The sequence below is a fragment of the Ursus maritimus genome, unplaced genomic scaffold, assembly GCF_017311325.1.
Source record: "Ursus maritimus isolate PB19 unplaced genomic scaffold, ASM1731132v1 scaffold_21, whole genome shotgun sequence".
NCBI lineage: Eukaryota > Metazoa > Chordata > Mammalia > Carnivora > Ursidae > Ursus > Ursus maritimus.
In genome coordinates, this window is record NW_024424564.1 from 8,849,825 (window position 1) to 8,862,266 (window position 12,442).

Sequence of the window (12,442 nt, forward strand, 5' to 3'; positions counted from 1 at the left end):
AATTTTTCTTCAGTGCAAAAGTTGCAGAGGGAAAAGGTTTTCTCCTTATAGTTCTTGTCCACATATCCTTGAGCCTCCTTGTAAAATGGTCTTCAGACGCTGGGAGGCTGTGCGGGCCATCACAGTCACTCTGTCTGATTACTGTGTGTATCCGGAGCATGACATTGACTAAATGCCACCAGTCCTGGAGCACAGGGGGGCTCGGGAACTATCGAGGCACAGTACTAATTCACTACAAATAATTTCCCCCTAAATGGCATGCTGGGAGAATTATTGTTTAAAAATTGTTTGCTGCATATGTACCACTTTATTATATTTCATTCACGTTTACTAAAGTGTGAGAGAAGTTCAAACATAATAGACTGTCATTTTTCTGAATTGCTAATGAAAGTGGCAGCACTGAACACACAAATCAAGCCAACGGTGTTGCCCAGCGTTGTCTGAGGACTCAGTATGTACGACCAGCCACACAGCAAAACGGATCAGTCTCCGGGGGAGATCTTTAATGTGCACCTGCCATAATAAGTAATAAGTTCTGCCTTGCACCCATCTATTTATAGACTCTGGCTATTTTCACATATTCTTTAGCCTTTTTTCTATAGCAGAACACTCAAATGACTCATTCTCATTTTGTCGATTTTCTGGTTAAATTCTGCTCGCACTTCCAGCGTTGTGCAGTGGTCTAGGACTGCACAGACATTTTCTGCTCAAATGGAAACAGATAAGGCTGGTGGCAGACCTCTGGCCTTTTAAAATTCTCTAGCTTCTAGCTGACCTATATTTCACTCATTAGTCTTGGGCAGCAGGCAATTTCCTTAGAAATGTCGTATTTGGTGCAGCCTCAGGGCCCACGTGAACAGCTGCAGCACAGCATTCCACGCATCAAAAAATATATAGTAAGGAGAGACTGTTAGACTTGTTTTGTAAGCAAGTATACTAGTCATAAGGTAACAGACTCTGCCCAGAGCAAAGCTACCCGCTGCCTTGTGCATGCCCATTCATTCCACAAGTACTGACCAAACACCCGCCAACTGCCTAGCACTGCTCTAAGCACTGGACACACCCTGGTGGACAAGACGTGGACAGTAACGGACCTCCAGCAGCTTACATGGGAGGGAATGAGAAAGAGAAAACAATAAATTGATTCGTTAATTTCAGAGTGATAGATACAGTACTATGGACAGAACAAACAGGTAGGGGTGTGGACAGAATCTGACATCGAAGCAGCTACCAACAGTCTCAGCTTTATCATCTTAGAAATTTCTCTTTAAGGATGTGATATAGTTTTGCTAATTTCTTAACTATTCAATAATCAGAATGCTGGTAAACACGGCTGTGTTGTGTTCTGAATGTTGCCTGTGAGGGGCTCTGGTAAGACACACCTGGACCGGAGTCCCCTTGTCCTTACCTTGGCCCTCTCCTTGCTTTTGAGGGGACACAGGGACAGCCTGACTGAGTAGCAAAGGTGCTTGTCTTTTGCTATTTTCCTGCGTGGGTCACTCCCTCAGTAACAGCAGAGTTCGATGCAGTATCTTTGGGCAGCACTGGCGCACACAGCACCATTCTTTATTTATTTATTTATTTTTTAAGATTTTATTTATTTATTTGACAGAGAGAGAGAGAGACAGCCAGTGAGAGAGGGAACACAGGCAGGGGGAGTGGGAGAGGAAGCAGCAGGCTCCCAGTGGAGCAGGAAGCCCGATGCGGGACTCGATCCCAGGACTCTGGGGTCACGCCCTGAGCTGAAGGCAGACGCCCAACGACTGTGCCACCCAGGCGCCCCGTGGAGTTTTTATCTCCAAATAAGTTGAAAATTATAAGAGAGTTGTAGGAACATTATGCAGCACTCCTTCATACACATACACACACACACACACACACACACACACACACAGGGAAACATCAAATTTTGCTTTCTAAATCATTTGAGACTACATTGGAAATATAATGGTCCTTTACCTCTTTCTCCCCAGCTTTACCGAGATGTAATTGATAAAACCAGAAGACACTTTAATGTGATGACCTGATATACGTATAAGTTGCACAGCACCTTTCTTTGTGTGACATTCAATCTGTGCTTGATTCCACTGACCTTAGCTTGCCATCAGTGAGACTCGCCCATTTTTTGGAGGAACTCAATGGTGGAACCACACAGAAGAAAGGAGAACCAGTCCCAAACCAGAGTACATGCCCTTCATACACATGAACAGTGTTACAGCTATAAATCCGAGTACAAATGTCACACTCTATGTAACGTAATAATGAAAATTTTGACCAATGAAGCGTCAAATTGTGTGTTAACACAAGACAGGAAAATGCTGGACAGAGAAGGCAGAACCTTCCTCCTTAATTCAAGGTTGCCAGCTTCTCTGTGGTGCCAAGGACCCTGTAGTATTTTCCAGACTGATTTTTCTGTAGGTGTTGACCCTTCCTGGATGTATTCTAAATGGCTTGGGCTCATGGACATTTCAGACTCAGCTCCATATTTTTACTCCCCCACCAAATACCCAAATGTGAGAAGCAAAAATGACTGATACAGACTTCATTCCATTATGGCCAAATTGATAAATGTCTTTTTATAAAAAAAAGGAGGAGGAAAAAAAAATCCCACACAAACTTTTGTAGCTCATTCTGGCTACAGAGTTAAGATAATTTTCCTGGGGCACCAAAGTTTGGAAATACAATAGATGTGAATGCTTGACATATTCTCGCATTTGGGAATTGCCCAGAAATCTTTGTCAAGACTAGCATAATCAAAGAAAGCTATCCTACTTGGAAAGAGGAAGCATGTGAAATAAATAATACACTAACTCTAGGCCTTGAGGTCTATAGTAGTATCCTATCTTTTCCTTTCATTAATATTAGACATAATTAAATCCTTCATCTCTAAGTTGGTAATGCCACAAAATATTGCAAAATGTGTTAAACTAAGAGTCAGTAGAGATTTCCTCTACTAATTTGGACAAACCCTTCAAGTGGCCAAATCTCAGTTCACCAGTAATCTGTCAGATAAATGGGAACAGATCAAGAGATTCTTTTTAATAAACACGGATGTGTGGTAGACTCTGCTACTTCAAAATAGCTTTGTACTTGGAAATCATCTTCTCTTTGATAAAAAAAAAATGGGCAGAAAAGAGATTAAAAATATGACTCCTTAATATTTTTTAACAGACTTAACAGGTCTTTAATCTAAATTTAAGCTTCAGTGTCATAGAGACACTCGTGTCATTTTTTTACTATCATTATTAAAATTTTACAAAACTTTATGAAAGGCTAAAAAAGTCTTTTTTCCCACACATTTAGTGTCATAAGAGACATGATTAAAATGACAAATTTCCAAATAACATGAATAATGCATTTCCCCTTTATCCAAAGCAAATGTGTTTTGCACCTAAGAGATGCTTAATCCATTCCTTTTTTTGAGAAGAGAAAAGGAGGAGGATGAAAGGAGTTCCAGTTAGAATTGTCACTTAATAAAAGACACATATTTAAGTTGTGGGTATAAAATAATTGCTGCAGTAATTTTGAGTTTAGACAGGGGTTGTGGATCTTGATATGAATGAAAAGCAAATTATATTTCTGTTAACATTCAAGGTTACCTCTTTGGGACAAGTTGCTCTTCATTATGTCATGAAAAATAGTGGAGCCCATGTTAAGACATCTTGCCTATGTATATGTGTATAACTATTTACTCCAGGAAGCACCAGGTCTACATTTGTAGAATAAGTTTCAAAGAACGAAGATTTCATAAAACCTGGATCGAGAAGTTTAATATGCCTTCCATAACCCTATACTCTTCCTCCACTACACTCTCACCCCTTCCACCAGAGAAAGCGCTAACACGAACGATCAAATTCAGTCACCACTGTTGGACTTGGAGAGCAGAGTTTGGGGGTAGATGTGAGGAAAACCATAGCCCCTTAAGGTTCCAGCTTCCTTGTGTTTGCTTACGGTATCTGGGGCAGCAAAATGGCTGTAGGGCTGCATCTGCCCTGAGAGCTACCTTTGCACCGAGAAGATCCATGGTCTGCTAGATTAGCCAAGGAAGACCTGTTTAGGCCTTCTTTCAATTCTTTGCTGCCTTCTTCTCTAGACACAACCTTCCTTGCTACCAAGGCGGTAAAACACCTTTGAGGAGGATGAGATTGGGAGGGGAGCACAGGAGAAAGGAACAAAGGCTGTAAACTTGTATTGTGCTCTTATGGCTCCACGTGGTCCAAAGGAGCTCAACAGGAGAACATTTCAGGATTTTTCAGCTAAAGCTTCTGCAATTAATAAAGAGTGTGCATTTTCCCAGACTGTTCCTCTGTACCTTTCTTTCTCATGGACTTAGTAGGGGTAAAGGTAGTAAACATAGTAAGTGACTGATCAAGACTTCTGGAAGCTGGGTTAGATCCCTCCTTAAGTGACTTCTTGGACATAGATCAAGGGAGGAACACCCCCCCGCCGGTTTTTTTTTTGTCAAAATAAGAATTAATAGGTACTTTTAAGTAAGACAGTAAAGTCAACTAAGTAAAGGTTCAGAACTCCAAGTGTTAGAAGTCAGTCAGAAAGCAGTTTCTAAGAAGTTCCTTGATTTTCTCCTTATGATAATAGTAAGTAATAATTAGCTATTAACCACTTTGGTTTCTTAGCCCTCTGGCTGGTGAAGTCTTTTTCTTGGACTGTTCTAAATAAGAGGATTTTCAGGACCCCCAACCGTTCTGGCTGCTACCTCATTAGAGATGAACGAAAAGGTGTTTGCCCATGTTTAAACCCTAAGAAAATAACCTGTGAAGCCTACAAAAAAGGTTCGTGATTCTAATTAAATTGATTCTAATTAAATTGATATAAGGAGGACCAAAGGAAAAGTTATGTAATGAAGAATCACTGTGTGTCATGAACTAAGGATTATGATGAACGACTTCTGTGTACCTAGCACGTAACTTAAAAAACTACTTAATGACTTTAGGGAAAAGTGTAGCCCTCAACCGTGTTATATTTTAGTGACACTAGAGAACCCATGAAAGGAAAACATGATTATAGTCAGTGCTTTTGTTCAATATCATATAGAGTGGTAAGGACACTAGGCAGTCTCTTCACTCTTCCCAACAGAGGAGTAGTGCATACCAGGTAAGGTAGAGAAGCCAAGAACGAATCGATGGATAACTGGCGTTCTTGAACTTCAAACTTTGGGTACTTCCTTACTGCTGACAAGGAGAAAGTAGAGAACACAGCCCACAGCTGACTACAGTAGTTTTTCTAAATGCGACTAGCATGAAGAATGATGTTTTTCACCTAGATTCATTTTGAAGGATGGAATAGAAGAAATCTCGGCACTGGGTGATGCCATCCAATTACAGAATTCAAATTACTTTAGAATCTTCAAAGCACACAGACAAGGATGTATAACACGTTCACAATACGCCTCTTTATAAGCCACGTACCTTCATAATAAATCCAAGCCTTCAGAATAAGAATAAAAATAAACACATGTCATTCTTATAAAAGTAAATAATCACGAGCAGGGTTGCTCAGAAACCGGACTCATATTGCTCTTATTCAAAGGGAAAAATTCCCCTTTTCAGTTGACAGACTTGGCCAAACCATTCAATTTAATGTTGGAAACACTGTTTTATTTCTCCTGAATTGTTAAATTACTATGCTCTAAAATCCCATTGCTAAGGTTTAGCTGTACTCAATTTACTTGTATAAAATATATAAAGACATTATTTTTGATAAATGTCTAAATGCTTTAATGGTTTTAACCCTTCTCTTAAGTACGGTTGCTTCCATAAGAGGTTTCCCACGAATTAACTAGTTTACATCAAGCTTGAGTAGTATTTTGAAGTTTTTTCCTCCTTTAGAACTTTTGTGACATTCTCAAACTCAAAGCTTCAAAATATTAAAGTTTTGGAGTGAAGACATTTTAAGATATCTGTCCAAAATGTTTTGTTGAAAACAGGTATCACTTATTGAATTACAAGAATCCTAATCACAGCTTCCTAAGGAGACAAAGACCCAGAATTTTACAAAAGTTGCCCAGTGAAAGTAAATCCAGATTCAAAGAGCTAAGAAGAAAGGACCAATTTGTTATTCAGCAAATATATGTTCTGCCACAGCAATTTCGAACCCCTTTATTCTGCCTTGTATGTCTCAGTAAAGAAATAGAAGCGCTGTGAAAGTCACCCCCTGGAAACAGAGAAGAGAGTAAGTAAATGAGTGAGAACTGACATAACTTCAAGTCATTTTACAAAGGATTTGCACGTAAGATGATTTCTCACAAGCTGGCAAGCTTTTCCAAAGTCTAGATGTTACGAATGTCCTTTGAACAAGTTGTGTAGAATGCAGTCTACACCCTATGAAATAGCATTGATTTTTATCACCAAGTTGGAACTATTTAGGATCACCAAATAACAGGGTTCAAAATAAAACAGCTGAAAAATCCAACAGTCTGGTCTAACCTGGGATGCTCTGTCTCCTCACAGCCAACGCTCCATCAGGCGGCTTTGTCTGGCTGGCGGATTTAGTGTAGGGGCTCTCATCTGCAAAGGTACAACGAAGCGTTTGGTTAATTTCCATCCAGTTTCTAATGCAGTGAAGATCTTTCAATGGATTGCAATCCTTCTGCCAGAAAGAGGTGATATGGTATGGGACAGGAGAAAGAGTCGGGAGATCTGAGTCTTCACCTTGACTTAGCTGTGGGACAAGTCATTTAAAATGCTCTGAACATTTGTTTTCTCACCTATAAAAGAGGGAGATTCTTTCTCATCTACCTCTTAGGGTTGTCAGGATCAAGCTATGGTGTTCATGAAGGCATAAAATGATAAGAACTATGCAAATATAGTGCACAAATTATTTGCCATTCACCTAGATTCATTGATAAATAAGTATTAGTGAATATCATAAGAGGAAGACAAAAGGAATAAAGTGGCTCAGTGGGCACTAAGAATAATCAGGTAGAAGAACAAAGAAAATGAAAAGAAATGTTATATTTCAGATGACAGAGCATTATAAGCAGATGACAGAGCATTAGTACTGCAGGAAAATAAAGACACACAGAATTAGTAGGTTCCCCTTGGAAGTGTGAAATGACATCCAGAGCAAAATGAGAGGGACAGGGACATTTAGAGTAAGACCAGAGAAGCTATGTTGAGAACAGGGAAGGAATGATGGTTTGGCAAAAGAAGACGTATACTGCAATGGACTGATCCACCCTCTTTTAGAAAGAGATAAAATAACCTGCAGAACCATGAAGAGAACAATTGAAAAGACAGAAGGACTAAAGCTCAGCATATCTGTGACAGTTAGGCAAGAAGCTGAACGAACAAAACACTAGGTGACAAGATCATAGAGGTGATGGATCCATGAAATTCTAAGTAAAGTGACTCATATTTGAATATAGAAAAGGATTTAATCTGGCTTGGAATACAGGATAATGATTTAGGATGGCAAATATTAGGGTTAAAAAAGAAAGGAAGAATTCTTTCCAGTTTTCATGGGGCATTTGAATAAAGTAAGAAATGTCTAAGTGACAACCTTAACCATTCTCAAGAATTAGATGTATATGGCCTGAGTAGACATAATGTAAAATAATTATCTAGAAAATCTAGTCAAGCTAGATGATCCAAATGGTACTTCTGGTCACACTGTAAGGTAGGTTTGCTGTGGTTACTGTTGTAATAGGAGATCATTAACTGATTAAAAAGAACCATATTATACATTGTAAACTATAAATACAACAGTGATTTAATTCAGCAAGTAGGCTTTATCATCTGAAAACATTCATTCTCCCCAACTAAGTGGTCTGTGTTTCAAAACTGAGGAACTCAACTCTGTTCTAGGATGTACTTCTGGTTGAAATGATTCACAATTTCTTCATAAAACTAACAAGGCCTTTATAAGCAATGACAAAAAGGAAAGATTAACACTGCTGTAGGCTGCAATTAACAGAAATCACGCTGTTTCATATTTATAGCCCATTTTTCATACAATTCTTTGTTTTTCCAACCTTGGATGTAATCTACCAACTTTCAGATACCAATACAATCAACAGCATCATTTTTGCTTATGATACAGTATGCTACATCTCTGACGCTCTTCCTTGCAAATGCAGTTTTCAGTATAATCAGAAACCACAACACAAAATGTAAGCATTCCACTACAAAAGTCTCTATTTGCCCCACCATTTCCACTTGAATAGTTGAGGGTTTTTCTCACAGTACTGATTTAATAACAAGGCAATATGCTTTATACAGCACCTGTTAAAACAAACTCACTATACGTGAAAATCTGGATTCTTTATAAAGCCAATTAAAGATATTTTTTCTTTCATAATCCAAAACTCTGAAACTGTATGAGTACAGAGCACTGAGCCAAGGAGACATAGATCATAACAACCAGTTTTAGGGACAGCGTCTTGGAAGCCTAAAGGCTTTCCTCAGTTTTCAATTTGTCAAGAGTCCAGGCAATTAAAGTCTTGGGTTGAATCCAGCGTTGGATTTTCTTAAAGGGCAATAAGAGATTTGCTCAGAAGACTCTGGGGGTTTTTTGCACTCAATGCTCTATTTCAAGGAGGTTTTTTTTTTTTTCCCCTTTTTTTAAATTTACCACTTTGCACTACGTAAGTAGTCAACCTTGGTAAAATTGTTTTCTCATGTATATTTGAAAACAGTCTCCCTGATTTAGAGCTGAGATAGTCTAGTTATGCACATCCTTATAAGGTTGAAACCACATTACAGATGATCACCTCGCCAGCCTCTACATATCCATTCCCCAGCCCCCACCCCCACTCCCAGTATTAAGAGTGTCCTTACCGAGAATAAACAAAAATCTAGAAGCCAAAAGTTGTATTGGTTCCGGACTGAAGTAAGTTTGATATTATCTAAAAATAGATTGCCAAAGTCAATCAGGTTGAAAGCAACAATTCTTAATGGAAGTGAGTCAGAATCCTGGTAACATTTATCATGAGAGTTAAGGGGAGCACAACAACACAGCAGTCTGGCACCATTTAATATTTGTGTGTGTGTTTTTTATATGCGTCAGAGGTAGAATTTAGTGATTCATCAGCGCTCATTACATCAAGTGCCCTCCTTAATGCCCATCACCCAGTTATCCCATCCCCCCACCCACCTCCCCTCCGGCAACCCTCAGTTTGTTTCCTAGACTTCAGCATATCTTAGGGTTTGCCTCCCTTTCAATTTTCATCTTATTTTATTTTTCCTTCCCTTCCCCTATATTCGTCAGTTTTGTTTCTTAAATTCCACATATGAGTGAAATCATATGGTATTTGTATTTCTCTGACTTAATTTCACTTAGCATAATAGCTTCTAGTCCCATCCATGTTGTTGTAAATGGTAAGACTTCATTCTTTTTGATGGCTGAGTAAATTCCACTGTATATATACACCCCATCTTCTCTATCCATTCATTTGGTGATGGACATCTGGGTTCTTTCCATATTTTGGCTATTGTGGACATTGCTGCTATAAACATCGGGGTGCATGTGCCCCTTCGAATCACTATGTTTGCATCTTTTGAATAAATACCTAGTAGTGCAACTGCTGGGTCACAGGGTAGCTCTATTTTCAACTTTTTGAGGAACCTCCATACTGTTTTCCAGAGTGGCTGCACCAGCCTGCATCCCCACCAACGGTGTAAGAGGGTTCCCCTTTCTCCACATCCTTGTCAATTGTAGTTATTCTGACCAGTGTGAGGTAGTAGCTCACTGTGGGTTTGATTTGTATTTCCCTGAGCTGAGTGACGTTGAGCATTTTTTTCATGTGTCTGTTGGCCATTTGTATGTCTTCTTGGGAGACATACAAATGGCCAACATTTGTTTCTAAAGAAACTTTTCCTAAGAATATCTGTTTATTTTAAACCTCTGGAAGGCATCAATGGGCCTTTTATAAAAAGTTACCCATCACAGAATGGACATGAACTCTTGATGTGATTTACTCAAAGCCAACTCTTGATTCAAACTCTGCTTGCAAGTAGAAGTGGAGAAAAGACACTGAATAAATCAGTGGCTGGTGGCTCCATAGTAGTATCCTAAAGGATAAGAATGTCTGGGGTACATTTTAATACTTGAGCATAAAGTCTTGGAGAGCCATGGAGTCTTCTATTGTGGTTTTCTCATGTGTTCCTTGATGGAGATTTGTTGATATATCATTAGAATTTCATGGTTATAAGGGATGATTTAGACCACTCTTTCATTTTATAGTCAGGACTTAAAGCCCAGGGAGGTAAATTTATAGAGCACACATCTAGAGTGAGTCTGGATTGATTTTCTTTTATTTTTATTCCCATGCTCTTCCTCCTTATGCTGCTTCCTCTTTGGTGAATGATGATGAGCTTTGATAGGCTCTCAGCTGCATGCTTCTGTATCACACAGGTAAGTGTTTGGACATACCACTCCAGCAAGAGCTTGCATAATGTAAGTTAATTCCTATGGAGAAGGCTATGAAAATGAGCAATCACAGCTAATTCTTTTTGTATCTATATAAATTTCATTCCACTTCCTCCACATATGTTGTTTGCCTAAAATGAAGTATACTTGAATTGTACCACAGAATGAATCTATACTTTTTTTTTTTTAAGATTTTATTTATTTATTTGACAGAGAGACAGCCAGCGAGAGAGGGAACACAAGCAGGGGCAGTGGGAGAGGAAGAAGCAGGCTCCCAGCGGAGGAGCCCGATGCGGGGCTCGATCCCAGAATGCAGGGATCATGCCCTGAGCCAAAGGCAGATGCTTAACGATTGTGCTACCCAGGCGCCCCGATTTCTGTTTATGAATCTATACTTTCAAGTTCACTTTTTGGAAGATACAAACTTAAAATAAATGCCAATACATTTCACTGTTCCTCAGTGAGGGCCTTAAAAGTTTCACTGAATATATAAGATCCATGTAATACTTCTTTATCTTATCAGGGAGACACTAAATAGACTTTCAAGTTCCACCCAATTACATAAATGAATTTAAAAAATAGATCAAATAACAAGGAAAGGCATCAGTGGAAAATATCTCCAGAACAGTGTCTGACACATAACATGCATTCATTAAACATTCACTGATAGATGACTGAATTATACTCAACTTTTCAAACCAGAGCATTTATTACAAATAAGCAACCTGAAGAAAGTCAAACATTTGTTATGAGCTATCCTCCTTCCTACCTCTGATTTTCTTTTTCTAGGTTTATAGCCTATTGCTTTTAATGTCACATCATCACCCAACACCTATTAAGTACTGACTTAACATGCATGTTAAAAATTTGACTCTTTGTAGGGGCGCCTGGGTGGCTCAGTCGTTAAGCATCTGCCTTTGGCTCAGGGTGTGATCCCAGTGTTCTGGGATCGAGCCCCACATCAGGCTCCTCCGCTAGGAGCCTGCTTCTTCCTCTCCCACTCCCCCTGCTTGTGTTCCCTCTCTCGCTGGCTGTCTCTGTTAAATAAATAAATAAAATCTTAAAAAAAAAATTGACTCTTTGTAAAACTAATATTAAAATATATTTCCTTTAATTTTCATTCAGACTACAGAAAGATTTATCAAACAACCTTTAAAATAATGCCTTTAAGCAGAAGAATTCTGATTTTCACACAGGACTTCCAGCTTTGACTTTGATGGTGGATCATATAAAAAGAGATCCTTATTGAAAGTCACCATAGGGGCAAAGCAGACATTCAACTGGTGAGCTACTGCTCACTGAAGTGAGTGCTATAAGTAATCATTAAGGGCATCACAGGGTGTCAGAACTGTCAACCTTTTCTAATGACATCTCAGCTGCTAAATAATCACTGTCACACTTGATGGCCGCCCACTGTCACAGGAGCTCTATATTGGTTATAACAAGGGAGAGCACAGGTTGCCTTTAGAGTGACATCCCATGAGGCTAGGGAAAATGCCTTCCATTAAATGGAGAATCGACACTGTGACAGAGGCACAGAAAGGGCTTAGTCAAGCATATACTTAAAACAGAAGTGCAACAATGGGGAAGACCATCTGTCACTCTCATTCCCCCAGTTTGGTCAGTCTCCTCAAGTGCCAAACACAGGAGGGGCAAACAGAGATCATTTATTTTGATCACATAGTCCAAGTGAAGCTGGTGTTTATAAACCTGGAAAGCTAACAGCAGGCACCTAAGGAGTAATGCTTCATTCTGGATCATGACCAAAGCCCATGCTGGAGCTGAAAGAACCCCATTTTGAGGAATGGACTCAGGTCCCCTCCTGTTCTCATAACTTTGAATGGTTGCCTGACGTCAAATAGCATCCATGTGTAATCAGGCTGCTTCTTGTCTCTCCATCTCCTGCCTCCCCCATTCCCAGTGTCTGGGCTTCCCAGAGGGAGCGGATAGGACTATGGTTTCAAGAATCTCTAGCTATGTTCATGGCTTTGTTGATGAAAAAAAATTAACATCCTCTGGCTGAGACTAATCAGTCTATGCTAAACAATTCCTAGCA

General features: G+C 39.4%; 1 protein-coding gene across 3 annotated transcripts in view; it reads right to left on the reverse strand.

The window, feature by feature from the left end:
• The window catches only part of GRIP1 (glutamate receptor interacting protein 1), a 379,487-nt gene that overhangs the window by 169,615 nt on the left and 197,430 nt on the right, over positions 1-12,442 (reverse strand). For all 3 annotated transcript variants that reach the window (XM_040637235.1, XM_040637234.1, XM_008684380.2), the window contains exon 2: positions 6,444-6,524. In XM_040637235.1, coding sequence (XP_040493169.1) covers positions 6,444-6,524 — 81 coding nt within the window. The remainder of the gene's footprint in view (positions 1-6,443; positions 6,525-12,442) is intronic.